Below are 16,979 nucleotides of genomic sequence, written 5' to 3'. Positions count from 1 at the left end.
TTTCACCAAAAGGTTAAAACTTGATATCTGATATTTATTGACATGACTTATTACTGCGAATTCCACTTTCTTTGCTTCCAAGTCTTCCGATTTATTGGTAAAAACCGTGGTAAAACCGAAACGAAACATTGCCAAATACATCAGGGAGCAATTTCCTACAAAAAATGTCATTTTATACCGAAACTCTCGTCCTAGGACTGTTATTGCCACGGCTAAATTAAATTATCACGGACATCTAGATTTGCGACCTAATGTTTTTCCCGCGAGTTTTGCGCACCAAAAAATGCAGCAATACTGAAACTGACAAATGCGACTGGCATCGTAGATAACACTCGCAAATAAAGTGTCTCTTCGTTGGTTTCGGGCTCATTTTTGGTTGTATATGGAGAAGTTTCTCCAAAGCAAATGTGCGAGTCAACCTCTCGAGAAACTGCTAATATTAGATCAACGATGTGGGAAAACCACTTTCACATCTATCTGAAGAGAAACATATTAATGTGGGTAGTTTTCGTTTTAATGATCAGGCATTAACTGGAAAGAAATCTGGATGTACAGCTAAGAATAGCACTCTAAGATCACTTATTAGCATTCCTTTGTTCAGAGATACTGAAGTTATTTCGGTTAGAAACTGGTTTCAACTGCTAGAAAAAACATCTTTCCAAGTTCTCTCTAGCTAATTCTAAGCGACAACCTCGTATGCGTTTTGCGTCAATCACTCTAAAAGAGATTCCCGTGCTTTGGCGAGATTTTAACGTGAGGAAGGATTTTCGTGACCAAACCAAGCCAGCGATGGTTTGTTTACAAAACACGATGTACAAGATGTTCGGTTTGAACGCAATTTGCAGTCAATTAGTCGTTTCGTATAATGCTGATGCATTTGCAACTTATTGGATGGCAGTTTTTTTTCCAAGTCACGGCATAACATGGATTTCTTTCAAATCCCTGAAAGACAAACTTCACACATCTGCCCCTCCAACAAAAGCTGGCGGTAAAGATAAAAGAGCCGTTAACGTTCACCAAAACTGAGAGCTGCGATTCACTAGTAAATTTGCATTCGTGGGTATCTTCGTTGATGGCCTTTATGAGTCACGCATCTATCGCGCGTACCTCTTTTCCCCTGCCGTTCGTCCTCGACTTCCGTCATAAAAAGCGAATTTATGGTCTCTTATGCGGGGCTCGTCGAGTGCTTCAACAGCCGCCAAGAATGCGTTCTTGTTCCTAGCGAGATATACGTCCGTAATTTTAAATTTATATGCTGGCGCACTCGACGATATCAATCGCTTCGTAAATTATCACCGCCAAAAAGAAAAATAGAGCTTCTACTGAAGTAAGAGGGCTTTGATTTAACATCATAAATCCAGTGTTTAAGATCAGAGCGCAGTGCATTTGCTTCTTCACATAAGGTACTGTACTTATCGTGGATATTTTTGGCCGTCGACTTATGTTTTAACTCAATAAGTGGTTCGAATAATCGATCAGAGCTACAGAAGCGCCGCCGAAACATCCAAATCACGCGAATTTTAAGCCTTTTCCAAACAGGTGAGACCTGGTTTTGAATTTTACATTTCTTACTTTGAAAGAAGAACACGCTACTAAATCTCGGAATTATCCCCTTAAACTGATGGGAAGTGCGTACACTGAGAAATTAGCTTTTTTCATTCAACCATGAAAGGTAACCGAAGGTTCAACCAGATCGATTCATGCAATCTCGAATATCTGTGCAATGAAGAGTAAACGCTTTGCTTTCAACTTTCTTAATGTAATGGATGAAGTTGTTTTTCAATGATTTCACGAATAAAGAACATGATATTTAAAACTGAATTTCACAGTTCGATATCATTGCATCGGCGATTCAAGAAAGATATAAAAGCTTTCAACGACTATTTGTTTCGCACAAAAGAACCAATGCAACAATACCCATGTACTTGTAAAATAGATTCAGTCTCGCAAATAAACTACAGCGCAGAAAAATACGGCAATGAACTAATCAGAAAACAGCCTTGGAATTTTGATTACGAGCTTGTGTATAACTGACACCGAAAACTTGGGAATGTCGAGAATTTGAAGGTAATCCCGGCGGACGTAACACGCGAACAAAAACCAACAAACATCGCGTAACTTTCATTATTCATGACCCTTGCTATAAACACGAACTTTTCCAAAACACTAAGAAACGGCCATACTTTGGCTTTTTTGAAGCGCATCTACGGCAGAAACTGGCAGCCGTCACATGACGCCGTCATTTCCGCGGATGTGTTATGTTACGATAATAATCCGAGGTACCTTTTTGTCATCTCTTTCTTGTCCGTTTTTGTTGCGATTTTCTGCGTCCGCTGATTGCGTTTCCTTTTCTTCGAGTGCTTCACTTGGTAGCTCTCGGTTTGCGTGATCAGGCGGTGTTCCTGGATCGTGCGAAGCATGTGAGCCGTGCGACTCACTGTCTTTGGCAGCGTGCGTGCGTTCGTTGTTGCCTGTTCGATCGGTTGTCATCGTTCCTGTCTCTACAACCTGAGCTAATGAATCGCTCATTATACGCCAACAATCCTACCAGTGATCGGAGACCTCCTCATACCAGTCGCCCTGAATCTGAAAGAAGGAAAGAATTAAAACGAAACACCAATGAACATAATCGAAATCGGAACAAATCGCGTTCACTGTACTGTACAAGCGGTCCCGTGTTATTAACATGTCTTATAAATGAGGCTCATGCTACTGACATCGAGCACTTCTCCAGGGTGCATTCATTAGGAGTCATCGCGTAACTCTCAAAAGCCTCTGTACGTGTGCTGTAGCGACTCGATTTGCTCAATGTGCATTTCTCATTTAAGAAATTCACGCTGTAGTGAACCCAACAGCCAGTCCTACCAAACGTAAACAAAACACACGTGGCGACATATTCGCTAGCACTCGACGAATATAACAGCACATACTAAGATTGCTTCTTTTTTGTAGTGTATGACACGGCCGATTCTTTACCGGTGTGAGGCAATGCCTGCTGCTTGCACATGAAATCGGTGGCGCCAAAGCTACCACCATGCAGGTATGCCGTGACACAGTTTCCCGCCACACACGCTGTGTACACTGCCTACGCTAACCTCTCAACTTCAACTACATGCGAACCCTTCTTTTGGTGAACTCGCCAAAATCACAATTGAATTAATTTCAAAGTTTTATTTGACGTCTTTCACGTGACCTCCCTCCACCAATGAACAACTCGGCGGGAAAGCTTTCCAGCGGGAACCCCTAATCGGTAAATCATTTATCGTAAAGCACTCTAGCGCCAGCGAGACGGCAACCCCGCCGGCTACGATCCCGGGAAAACGTAAACTATCGCGGGATGCGCGTTTCTGCCATTGTGCGAGGGAAATGGCTTTGGAAGAGCTAGACACATCTTGCTGTGTTTTCCTTGGCTCCGCAGAGTACATAACTAACAACAGATAATGCTAAGCCTGTCAAATGTCACATATATTTTTTGACAAGCTCTTGGCCAATGGCATGGCCGCTATCGGTTTGCTTGCATGTAACAGAAGACAAATGGATCACAGGAGCAAGATCTTTACACAACCGGCCGGTTTGGCTACTGTGGAAAATAGTTACGCGAAGTTGCCGTCAGTAACATCCTTGGGATAGAAATTAGGCAGTCAGTGACTTCACACTTTCCTTAATTTCCTCACACACCCGTTAAAATAGCGTTGATTGTGTGAATTTTTGTTTCGTAAACTACAATAGCGGCTGGCTTATTGTTACTTCACTTGAGTTTTGGAACCTTCTCAAAATAAAGAGATTCGCCTCAAGCAATGATGGACCACGTCCAATTAACCAATTAATCGAATTTTGTGCTCCTGTTCCGTTTCATTTCAAGAAAAAGCAAGCAACGTAGTGAAGCCATTCAACTCTGCAGCCAATCGATGAATTTCTTTAGTTTCGATCTTTCAAGGTGAATGTTTCTTGACACAAAGGTTAATGACAGTGAAAGGACTAAACTGTACGTGAGCGTGTAAAGGACAGGTAAATAAATGCAAAATTGGACAAGAGTATAAAGCAAAGGGAGAGAGAGAGAAAGAAATTTCCTTCCTGTAGATAATTGTGATTTAGTTCTCAAGTTATTCTATCACCACACTAACTTTGAGAGACGTGACAATCCAAGAAGCTTAAAATAGGTGACCTTAAGTTTTACCTGTTCTTCACAGCAGCGGAGCTAAAATTTCAACCGCAGCGTCTCGAGAAAACAGCAGGAAAGCGAAAAACAGTATGTGGCAAGTAAGACTGACAAGCCGCTAGATTGCAGAAAGAACAATGCGAGACCCTCGAGAATATCTTGCTACGCCACGGTGATTTGTTAAATAATTGATGCAAGGTTGCCTTTGAAATCGATTGATTTTCATTTACCACCATATTGACATGCATTAAATATTTGTCAAGTTGTTCTTGGAAACCGGGAGAAGGCGTGTATTCAACGAACTTAACTTGAATTTAAAAGCAATAATCGTCGGTCTGAAAAAAGGAGGTCGAACCAACTGGGTTAACTATATAGGAATGTGGAAAAGCCAGCAACTTCCTTCAAATCGTAAGTTAGAAAAATCGCTTTGTTATATTAAGATTCCGTGCGAATTTCCATGTAATTTGGCAACTTCTTGTGTAAATGTTCTCCTCTTAAGTCCTCCCTAAACTAAACTCTTCAAGTGATTTTAGACAACAGAAAATCAAATCACCTTCCGTCAGAACAATTTTATTGAAAAAGTTGATTCGTACATAACTGTTGCTATGCTCGTTTTTTATTCTTACCATCAGAGTAAAAAGGCAAAACATTCATAAAACCAAGCTTGTATTTAATCGTTTTGTTTCTAAACAAACAAAACCATCGGAAAGTTGTATCCAAAAATCAAAATTGATACCAATAGTTATTCTGTTAACATTTTTTTTTAAACAGATAACTTACAGCGGATTATGTGACGATTATGTCCTAGTGCTACCAAAGCTCACGCCAAAAGGATTAAGCTTTTTCTGGAAAATGAATACTTGGTACTTATCTCACAACACAATCGAATTTTACTTTACGGAAAAGAAGCCATTGATGTCATCATGGAACGAGTTTCATTCTTGTTAACCATTTTTGCACGTGAATAAAACAAAATTAGCGCAGAAAATCACGACTTTAATTACACGTAGTCTTGACAATTTGAGTCCACATTTCAATTGGCAATTTTTAAAATGTCATGAGCCCTTTCTGAACTCAGTATGTTTCACCCAAAGAGTACAGCGATAGACTTTTAGGGGCTATCTCAGTGTTCCAATTGGCTCGATTTGAAAATCCAGTTATCCGCTTTCATGTTGAAGAACGTGAACGTTAAATCTAATACTATTTCCACTCAAACATCCTGGAACAAACGTTAACTTTGTACACGACACACAATATATTTTAATAATGCAAGAAACCAAAGGGTCAGCCTTGCTCAAGGAGACGGTCTCGGTATTGAAATAGAATCCTGACTGAGTAAGGAGCAGTAAGTTTTATGTCAGAAATGGGTGTTTAACTATTCTAACTTGCTGTAAGGAAACAAATAACTTATTTGTAAGTACCGGAACTGGCTGCTGAGCTTTACTGGCAAAAACACAAAGGCTTCTGCAACATAGCAACAAGCAACAGCGTCTTTTCTCCACTTTATTTATCTTCCACTGAACCACTTGCGGTTAACGTCGATTTTAGGACCTCATATTCACCTCCAGAAAATTGCATTGCAATGGGAGATGGCATGCTTATAGAAAGGGTATTTTTCAAACAGAATCAGAATGGTTGGATCAGCCATATTCAGTATATTTTTTATACAAAAACTCTCTCACAGGCTTCGAGCTCAGAATCACGGGTGATTAAAAAAAAATTGAGTGAAGGAACATCTATTTTAGTTGCCAGTTAGAGCGAAAATACCAAATAGCAAACGTGAACCGAATCTATTGTTGGGTCCTTGTGTATTAAGAGATTCAAATGTAATGACTCAACCGCACTGTTCATTATCAATTTACCTTTTAAACATTTTCAGTGCATAGACAAACTTTTAGAGCCGTTCTTTCCACTGATTTGTCTAGGGTAGTTTTCAGCCTACAACTGAAGGCTAAATACACAATGGACTTTTCAGCTACACATGTAATACTTTATTTGTATAAAAAATGTAATCAAGCTAGCCCCAGCAACTCTAACTGATGTCTTCTCATAGAAGGCATAACAATACACCGTCAGAATTAAAGCGCGACAGAGACCTATTAAACTCAAGTGAAATACATGATTAAGCTAAGGAAATTTTTAAGCTATCGCTGATTGATAACTATATAAACAGCTATCGAATACGAACTTAGCTAATTCAAGGATATACATCGGATATACATCACGACATGGACCAGTTAATTTTTATAGTATTTCTTACACATCGATTCTTAGTAAAAACAGAATGTCACATAACGCTACTCTATTCTGTGGGCTGTGCGAGTTTTAGAACACAACGAGCAAACCTTCCGGGAAGTAAATGCTACCAAAGAGTACCTTGCTATTCAATGATCTACCAAAATCAAGCTATTTTTAGGCTCTGCCAGAAAATGTTGGGCTCTAATTGAACATGCTACGTGGAAACGAAAGCAGTGCCTCCTGTTGGCTTTACAACATGATGTACGAAACCAAATAGACCTAAATTCAATGTTAGGTTTCGCGGATACAAGCACACACCTTTGCACGCCACATCACAATAAAATGCTTGTAACAGATCACCTTAAGTTTCTATGTGCTTGGCGATTTTTTAGATGAGGTTTTTCCCACACCATTGGTCATTTAATGTCACTTGAAATTCGCTTCAGTTCACAGTTTTCGGATTTGCACACTTTGCTACGCAGTCAATGAATTCGTTCTAAACAATGATGAATTCGTAGTACAGATAAAAGCCACTGCTGCAGCGTTATCTCTCTGAAAGTTATCTCTCTGCAATGTTTCGCGATGCGTTTATACCTTCTTGTTCGATCGGTTGTGCATCCCTAAAGAGTCCCTCTGAGAAACAAAAGATCAGCGTTATCGCTGTATCCTATGTTACAATGTTTAAGGGCATTCAGGATATTTTGTTAGTGAACGATATCACAGCCAGTCATCTTCTTTAGCATCCACAAATTCATCGTATCCTCCAAATGCACCACTCCCTTTCTCTTCCGCCATGTGATGTTTGATCATTGTTGTTGATTCTGTCTTTACCAAATTCAAGTTAATCGTAGGCGTTTTCTTAGGCCTAATAGCTCAAGAAGAACTCCCTGAGCCACGTGGTAAGATTTGAAACCAAGCAGCATTGAAATCTTCAAATCAAAATGACTAGACTAGAAACAAATAAGATATTTACGAATAACCGCCAGTTTTAGTGTTTACCTGGAGCAAAAGGGATGAATACTGAAATATCGTGCAATAAAAATGATACGTGACTTCTGTTCTGAAGAATCCCCTTTCTATATAACTTAGTTATCGCGAGTCATTGTACAGTCCACTCTAGAATACTGATGAAACTGACGAACTCTTCCGTGATTAGACGGGATCACTGAATACGTTGATACTCGAGAGCTAAATATAGGCTAATAATTTAACGTCTGATAACTGCCGTGTGGTTATAGCTTTCACCTGATATTGTTTTCTGGCTAGCCTTAAGGAAAAACATTCATCATAAACAAGAATTATCTCTAGGCACAGTAAATTGATAGAAACCATTAGTTCGCACGATCAGAAAAAAAGTAAAAGTCCACCGGCGGATCGGGTGTTAAAAGAGACCTTTTAGAATCAACAGTCCACCAAAACATGTTAAAAATAGACCTAATTGTTGAACGCTGTATTATGTTTGCGTTGCTGTTGCTCTTGTATGCAACGTTGAACGGTATCCCCACTGCATGAAGTAACAATGAGGTTGAAGAAAGTCACACTAAAGAAAGTGTTCATCTATTGCATGGAAGCTCCTAAACTAGACAAAAATTGTTCCTTGTTTCAACAGACAACCGAACTGAACGAGAACAACTTAATTTGTATTCACTTAGGGCCAATTGATCAAACATCGAAAAGAAAAAAAATCCAGGTGTGTAACTGAAGTAATTATCGAAATGAAAAAGCTGCCAATATTCTTTTACATCTTTCTTTTCAACTAAACATACACTTACTTAGTATCACAATCTTTGTAACAGCTATCAGCGCGTTCAAAGCGCGATGCAAAGGCCGCGGCATACTGTATCCAGTAGATAGGTTAGTTCATACCTATAGTGTGTAAAATACCCTACATATATATAATTTACTTTGGTTAACATACGTCACCTTACAACTTCCTAATGCAGAATGAAGGCAGAGTGTTATTGCTTTACCTAAAAAGATCATAGGGTGCTGTAGAAATCGCGGCTTCAAGTATATTCAGTAAAACTACTGAATGGCGTCGGACTAAGTTGTCCTCGTTTTAGGCCACTGAAGCAAAATCAGTTTATGAAGTTCAAGCAGTTTCAAAAAAGTTTAAACGACTGAAATAATATCACCATTTGTCTTTTTCAACGTGAGGCAAGTTGCGAAATAATTATTATAGAAAGCTTGCTGTTGTTGTTCATAATGAATGAAGTTTGTGTGCACAAGGAAGATTTCGCCCTTTCACCTAGATCTCCTTTATAAACCAATCTAACGCTGGATTATCTGAACAAAACAACATAAAGGTTTGTAACGAAACTAAAGAAAACGAAGCAGTTGATAAATACGCAGATGACAACATCATAGCAGTAAAGAAATGTTCTATAGGCTTTTAGGCCGCAGTTGAACAAGGGTGAATTTCAAGTTGTTATTCCGGATGGGTCTGAACACAGCAGTTGATTTCCGTAAATACACGTCAGTATAACTTGCCATCAATGTGCACACAATTGGCAAATGGATCAGTGAGTTAAGGTGAACTTATCTTGCCGTCAAGTATACCTGCACTCCACAAATACAGACAAATAATATGACCATTTGTCTTTTTCAACGTGAGGCATGTTGCGAAATAATTATTATACTGAGAAACCTTGCTGTTGTTATTCACAATGAATGAAGTTTATGTGCACAAGGAAGATTTCGCCCTTTCACCTAGATCTCCTTTATAAACCAATCTAACGCTTGATTATCGGAACAAAACAACATAAAGGTTCATAACGAAACTAAAGAAAACGAAACAGTTGATAAATACGCAGATGACAACATCAAAGCAGTAAAGAAATGTTCTGTCGGCTTTTAGGCCGCAGTTGAACAAAGGTTGAACTTCAAGTTTTTATTCCGGATGGGTCTGAATACAGCAGTTGATTGCCGTAAATACACGTCAGTATAACTTACTATCAATGTGCACACAATTGGCAAATGGATCAGTGAGTTAAGGTGAACTTATCTTGCCGTCAAGTATACCTGCACTCTACAATTCGAGTAAAGATAATCTATGAAACGGCATATACTTGCGGAATTTTCCGTAAAATTCGCGATGTAGGGAGCACCTTCCCTTGGAAACGCCATAGAAATGGACAGACAGTTACAACGTGCACGTTGTTAAAGATATCTAACATCGAATATATAATTTGAACTTCTCAGTATTTCCCACCCAAAATCCAAAAAATGACTGAGTTAACCAACCACAAAAGGCTCATAGATAGCTATACACACGCTCACCTAGATTCTAAATACTCTATCAAAATTAACAGAAAATGAAAACAAACTTCGAGAACTGTTGTAATTCAAGTTATTAAGCCTACCCAGATGGGTTTTTTTTCCAAAACTTAATTAAGGAAACAGTTTGAACCTATGGGGTGTACAAGAACTTTAACCTAAACCCTTCAAGGAAAAGATATCAGTCAGAAGTCAGTAAACAACTACGTGATGTCTACCGTAACGAGTGTAACGGTTACTGAGCTTTCACGGTTCTCCTGTATAGTATTTGAAGCTATTGTAGTAATCGGCAAGGTGTAGGAAGCACTCGTATTCTTTCATTTTCCCGAGTGAGGTCCAGTCAGTCGATGGATGAATTCACCACACAGTTTTCAGTGATAAATCAACAGGTAGCCATTTATGAACTTACGCTTTGTTGTAGAGGTCAACATACCACGAATCAGACTGATAGGAAACGGGCAACAGAGCTCCGTGCTTCAAAATCATTTTATTTTATTCTTTTTCTACGACCCAAGAACGTGAGATCTGGAACAACTGAAAACACTTTTGAAGGGTAGGAAAATAGCAAACACATAGTCATCGATAGTCTAACAGATAACTACATCATGGTAAAAAACTATCCACCTTCAGTTATCCACCTTGAATCATCGTCACTTTCGTATATATGGCCCATCACAAAGAGCATCCAACTTCGACTGCCAGTGGTGATCTAACTTTTAAAAGATTTCAGATACCGAAAATGAATAGGAACATGCATGATAGGCGATAGACCAATCGAACCCCGAAATTCCACACCCATGCACTTCATGACTTATCTAATCATGGGTTAACAGAAACAGACTTAAGATTAACTACAGAATCTATGCCCGGAAGTTTGCATTGGAACATAATCAACTTCGAGAACGGCGGTCAACTGAATGTGTTTCACATAATGGTTTTCAAACCTTGAACTGTGGGAAAGATTCAATCATCTTCAAACTGACGTACTTCTTCCTCGAAAAAATCCTTCATGTGATTCGCTCAACGAACTCATTCAGGCTGGTGACACCGCGTACTTGTTGACCAGCACTGATGTCGGTGGTAGCTTACCAAGAGGTTGAAGCTTGTTGAACAGCACATAGAGCGATCAACTGAAATAAGCATTGACAGCTTTAAGATAATTCACAAGGCATATACTGGAGACCGCAGACTCGTTCGTTGACAAATCAAGATCATTGCGCCCCGGAGCACCAAAGTGCTACTCCAATGCATTATCTACAGACCTATTCGTTTAGTCTTAAGGTAGATTTATTTATCTCATAGTGTCTTATTAAATCAGCGCGAAAGAAAGCCTGATCACATATTTGATTAGAGTTGTCTAGGAAAAGAATAAGCCGGAAGATACCCCACATTGTCTCTGGCTAGACAATCCAGTCACAGGCTTGTCACCCAAAAAGGACACGCAAAAGATTTTGATTACAACCTTATTTACCACGAACCTCCTTTGCATGTCATTAAATTAATCTTCGAGCATTTGGACCAGTGTGTGTCATTTTGTACACTCCGGTGCACATTAAACGAGCTCTAAAATCTTTTCAAAAAATCTAAGTATCTGAAGTTAACTTAAATCATCGTTAAAACAAGTTGAGACCGTCTCAAACCCACATGTTGCAAATTAACAATCCACTTGGGGACTATTTCATTAAAGGTATTTCTCGCTTTCATGGAGCTTATTCTAGTTCAGTTTTCGGTAAAACAGAGCGTCTAGCATTCTACTGACTGTTATTTCACCTAAAATACAGTATTGTTGTACTGACGAAGAAAATGCTTTGGTTAATGGTCGATTTATTGTAAGCCTAATGTTTGAATACCCGTATTGTATGATTTGCCACAACGCTAAGGATAAGTACGAAAAATATTTGCTTGTGAATTTGTAGTAATGCGTGTAGTTCAAATGATGTGAGTTGATTAGGGGTTCTCGAATCGAGCCATAAGAATAACACAAAACCTATCAGTGAACCAAGCTATGTGAACTAATAAGAGACCTTATATAGAGTGGATCTCATCTTAACCTTAGACATATAAATGTTGAGTCGTTACAGATGATCATCAAACAATGGTAACAAACCAGAGTATGCAACGCATAGCTTTCCCACATTTTCAATGGCGCGATTTCCAAAAGTAAAATGTCCTAAAGGATTTCAATAAAGCACATGCAGCAATTCCACATTTAACATCAAATGAATGGAACTACGAATGAGCTGCTCCTTAAAAGTGAGACAACGTCAGTTGCATGGTGTACCGCAAACAAGATGAGATAAATACAAGGCACTTCTATAAAGCACAAGTTGCAAGCTAGAACATTTGTAGACTTCTCTAACAGGAAACAATGTCTAAGTATGTATATGGAGTGAATTTAGTGATTGCAGTTGATGTTCCCGGCGTATCTTCCATCAACAAGAATCATTAAAGCTTGCAAGGTACGGAAATGACACTGATATCAAAACAACTTCTGGTGATGAAATACGCACCTTCAAAAACAAAGTGAAAGAGTTGGAAATTCGTAACTAAGAGTATCTTTACTATGAAATAAATCGGCAAGCATGACGTTTGTCGTTTTTCTTCCATTTAGCTTTCGAATAAAGAGAAGTTATTTGTGTACATGAAAACTACTGTATTTGTAGTTACAATCCGGCGAGAGAGGTATGATTACACATCTCCTTAGACTGACTTCTAGTAGCTTGTCAATGATTTCTAAAATTCTCGATCGATCAAACCTAATTTTTCGTCGGTGATTTTCTCTGCTGTTTGACAGTTTTTCCCATAAGATAAAGATATAGGCAGGAAATCCAAGGTTTTTTATTATTATTTAAGTTGTGAAAAACCCTTGACCAGTATTTACACTCAAGCTGGGTTCATCTTCTGAGAGGCACTTCCACAAAAGTACATTGCGATTCAATGCGATACTGCCATTTTACATAGTAATGCTAAGGTTTCTGACTCTAGGTTCTTTGGAGCAGAGAGGTCCAAGTTGATGATTGATTTGACTGCAGTAACCTTTCACTAACTCGACTCTTTGAGGCAAAAAGCTGGTTAAAACTTCAAACTTTGCAACTGAATATTCCGCTCCAAGACTAGTTGTTCATACAAGCTCTCATCTCAGAGAGGTTCCTCAAGGTTTAATTGCAAAACTCGCGTAACATTGATACAGTTTGGAAACGCCTGCTAGCAATGAATGTGGGAAAAATCACCCACGGGAGACTGTTCTTAACAATTCGTTTCTTTCCTCGCTCGCAAATAAGTACATAGTGTACACATTCTCATCACGGAATCGGCAATAGGCACTTGCCCTCTGAGAAACAACACTTTGGCGACAGTTCAATATGTTCTGCGGAAAAAGGAAAAAGTAGAGATCCTTTGGAATCGTGCACAGCTGCTAAGCACCTTTTTGGGAGACTTTTCGAACGAACGTGGGCCGTGTAATGATATGTCAGAAAGAAACCTTGTTGCACTCACGCAATCAGTGCATCCCAAATATTACCTTTAGTTTCGCGTTGTCTGTTTTGTTTTTGTATCCAACGAAAAGAACCTTTTCTTCCTCGCTTTTTTTCTAGAAAACAAGCGCCGGAAAATAATTCGTGCTCTTTCTCTGCAATGAATGCTAAAGATTAATCGATTCAAGAGCCAGCTAAGAAAGCCCGGTAAAATCACAAGACCGCCCATAGATTACCGCAGATGATGGTAGCAAAGAGTGATTTGTACTCAAAGAACGTATGCCATGAATCTCGTTGACTTTTCCACCTAAATCGTTTGCATTTATTGTAGACCCGTTTGTTCACACTTTCAAGCAAACACCAAGCAAGTCGCGTGGTCTCTGACAACGTGAGCGAGATGAAGAACAATAGCACTGAAACCACGAAACCGTGACAGGGAACTAAGCTCAGAATTTCCACCAAATTTACCTAAACAAACTCTAAATCGCCACTTTTGAGCTGGTGCGAGAGACGGCCAAACAACTGGGTAAGCCTTCAAACCGTAGGGCGAAAGAGAATTTAGCGCGATTACGTATGTAAGCTGTAAGGTTAACATATTTGTTTTTGCATGTAGTTGCATTCTAATCATATTTGGCTAACATAAGTAGCGTCCTCGGGTCGGAGTAAACACGTTGTTAAATCCCGACCACTTCGTAAAGTGACTACATCAAGGTACACCGTAAACTCCGGAAAGAGAGTCCTTTTCGATCGTCAGGTTTGAATTTTTTTCGCGCGGAAAACGGAAATGTATTAATTGGGAGGGCTAATAACAACCACGGTCACGCTATGTTCTGTGATAAGGTTGAAAACCTCTTCTCGTTGATTGCTTTCTGCGCCTCGCGTGCATCCTTCGACTCAACTCGTTTGCCTGCTAGCAAGTTGAGTTGATAAGAAGCTGAGTAGTCTACATAGAGCCAAACAATACAACTGAGCAGAAAAACGAAGGGAGAAAGGCATTCTTAATGTATGCTTGCAACCTTAATCGGCGTCAAAACAGTCCTGTTCATGTCCTTTGAAAAATCCCCAGATAAAATGTAAAACTGATTTTCTTTCAATAAAACGCCTCAAGTCTTTGGGGCATCAATGCCCAACGCAACGGTGCAAATGCTCTTACGCTGGCAGTTGTAAATTAGCAAAATTTTAAAAATCTCTTTTTTTCGCAACAAAGAGAACCGAATCGTTTTTAAATCGCAAGCAGCCGGTACATCAAGACCTGGGATCGTCAAATTCGATGCGTCTCTTTTTGGGTCAGTAGAAGCGACAAGTTGATCGATACAAGCAAAAGCCCAAAAATCTGGGTAAAAAGGCCCATAGTTCGTGGCTTTGAATAAACGGGACGAGGCTCTACTAACTGTTGGACAATGCCAGAGCGCTGTACTCACGCAATACGTCGGAGCAATAAACTACAAACACTCATTTTACCTGAAAGGTTTGTCTACCTAGCGTAGAGTCACTGCAATGCCAGGCAGTCTGCTATGCTTCAGCAGTGAAGGAGTACAAGGCAAGGAAGTCGGCAAGAAAGGTTTTCAGTCAGGCTCATAAAAATTCACACCATTGAATGATTGCACTCAATGAAGAGAGGGAGAGAGGTCTGTCGATCAAGCATGCGCGCGAGATTTTAAACCACGTGTTCTGTTCGATGGCAACCGCGCGGTGATCGATTTCATTGAAAATGGACCTAGATTTAACACACGCTTAATAAAAATATCGATGACATACTCTGGGTTGTGTTTTAAGACAGTTTTTGCTAAGAGAATATTTCTTTTACTCCACTCACATGTAAACGATTGGTTTGCTAATTTATAAACCGATATTTGCCCGTGCGGTCATAGCCCCGTTAAGAAGGGAGAAGGTTGAATTAGTAAACATTGTTGTAAAAGACGTAACGGTTAATATAAGGGTAAAATACTGGTCTTGCTGAGAACACAATGGGTGAATTAGTTGCCTTTAATCGTTTTTATTTTCAGGAAAGTTGGTCTGCATAACAAAATTTCCTAGTCACGCAAAAACCCAAGAATCTACTGTAATGATAGGTAAAAGTGCAACTTTTTACTACAAAGCATTGATGAACAGTGAGGCAAAATGTCGGCACTTTAAAAAGTATAAAAGTATTTACAGATGAATAGAAAGACATGTTTGAGAGAGTTGATCTTTGAAGAGCTACTTAGACGGAGGAAAACGGCCAAAAACTCGAAAAACGAGAAACGCTCGATGGTCAATTTATTATACTAAATACTCTCAGGTTGTGTCGACATTTTTTCCTCTCTTAGCTTCATATGAGAGAAAATAATGATTTCTTTGTGCGCAGGGGGACGCGGATATCAGATTGAGGTAAATCGCATTAACAAGCGAAAGGGCTTTTACTAAAATATATATGTGTGAAGAAACCGACCGAGGAAAAATAAGTTTATAGGTTGAGTTGCAGTTAATTAATTTCATTGACCTTTGCAAAGGACAAACAACAATAGTATAACCGGAAAAACACGCGAAGAATGCCACAATACAATTAATGCGTAACCCGACTCTTAAGACAGGTATGTTAGCTATTTCAAACCTCCATTCTTTTGGTAGCGGCTTATGCCGCTGGAATTTTAAGTCTCCGTCAAGAAGTTGCGGGCGGGTGTAGATGCGGTGTCGGGTGAGACACGGACACGTCGACACGGCATTTTCCTTTGGATGGCTCTGCACTGTGGGTGGGGGGTATTATTGGGTGTGTTGCTTAACTGTCTGTCCGACTGTCTGCCAAGTTGGATTGCTGGTGTCCAAGGTCATCGACGCAAGTCAACATCAAAGAACGACCGATGACTGAATTGAATAAAGTCGACGGATGGGAATGGAGAATGAGGAACGGAGATTTTCTGAACGGGGAATCTCTAAGCCAACGGGGAATCCTTAAGCCTGGGAATATGTTTTAGATCTTGGCTTGCTTATTGAAAGTATGTGTAAAGTTCCGAGCTTTTTCGCTATACTTTTCGGCGAGCTTTTGTTTTGGTTGTTATTGTGTGACATAAGTTAACAACAATGTCTTCGCAATAACAAAACCTCCACACCTTGCAGACCTTCCTTTTTTGTTTTGTTTTTTTGCTCTATTTGTTGTAGCTGGTTAGTATATATTGGGAGCCATACAGCTGATCATGTGGACCTGCCGTAATTTTACACTTACACTCCAAGGCCAGACCACAATAACGGGGACTACGGCCGTTACAAGAGTTGCGAGACTGGGCCTAAGGTTTATAGTCCTTTTCCCATATAGGCGAACAGTCCCTTCATATATCAATGGAGCGGCCCGCTTTACTGAGGCAATCGTGTTTTGTCACGCAAACGGTCTTTTTATCCGTTTGCTTTTCAAAACACGACTACATCAGAAAAGCGGGCCGCTCCACTGATTTATGAAGGTACTGCTCGCACTCTATATCCGAGAAGACATGACAATCGTGCCATTTGTAGATGGGATTACAAAGGAAGCACTTTCTACTTAGTTATTTCAAGACCCTTGGTGTTGGTCCGACCGAACCCGCGACCTCCCGCACCAAAGTCCAGTGCACTCTCGAATCCGGTCGGCTTATTGGCAAATTAAGGCAAAGGAAACTTAGATTCATCCACAGTGACTCAACATCTATGCGACAAACTGATTGCGCTGGGTCAGTATATTTCCAATGGTTTTCCCACCATCTGGAACAGCTTTGGGAGAACTGGCTTTATCTTCGATTGTCACATTCTCATCAAATCAACTGGAAATCGTTTTCGCAATTATCTTTTTTGCAAAATATTTTTGACAAAACGAGTATTACATA

The 16,979-nt window shown here is 39.7% G+C and overlaps 1 protein-coding gene across 9 annotated transcripts in view; it reads right to left on the bottom strand.

Annotated features, from left to right (window-relative positions):
- The window catches only part of LOC137968962 (RNA-binding motif, single-stranded-interacting protein 2-like), a 70,270-nt gene that overhangs the window by 37,608 nt on the left and 15,683 nt on the right, over positions 1–16,979 (bottom strand). For 3 of the 9 annotated variants that reach the window (XM_068815447.1, XM_068815448.1, XM_068815451.1), the window contains one exon: positions 2,284–2,586. In XM_068815447.1, the coding sequence (XP_068671548.1) occupies positions 2,284–2,529 (246 nt within the window). In that variant the 5' untranslated portion in view covers positions 2,530–2,586. Of the gene's footprint in view, positions 1–2,283; positions 2,587–2,717; positions 2,870–2,930; positions 3,158–4,177; positions 4,319–10,617; positions 10,804–14,607; positions 14,770–16,979 lie in introns of those variants that run through there. The other 6 variants (XM_068815450.1, XM_068815446.1, XM_068815453.1 and 3 more) reach the window with 6 other exon arrangements.

Source organism: Montipora foliosa, chromosome 8 (genome assembly GCF_036669935.1).
Source record: "Montipora foliosa isolate CH-2021 chromosome 8, ASM3666993v2, whole genome shotgun sequence".
In the NCBI taxonomy this organism is placed as follows: domain Eukaryota; kingdom Metazoa; phylum Cnidaria; class Anthozoa; order Scleractinia; family Acroporidae; genus Montipora; species Montipora foliosa.
Note: the sequence above shows the minus strand (reverse complement) of the source record. Positions and strands in the feature narration are given on the sequence as shown.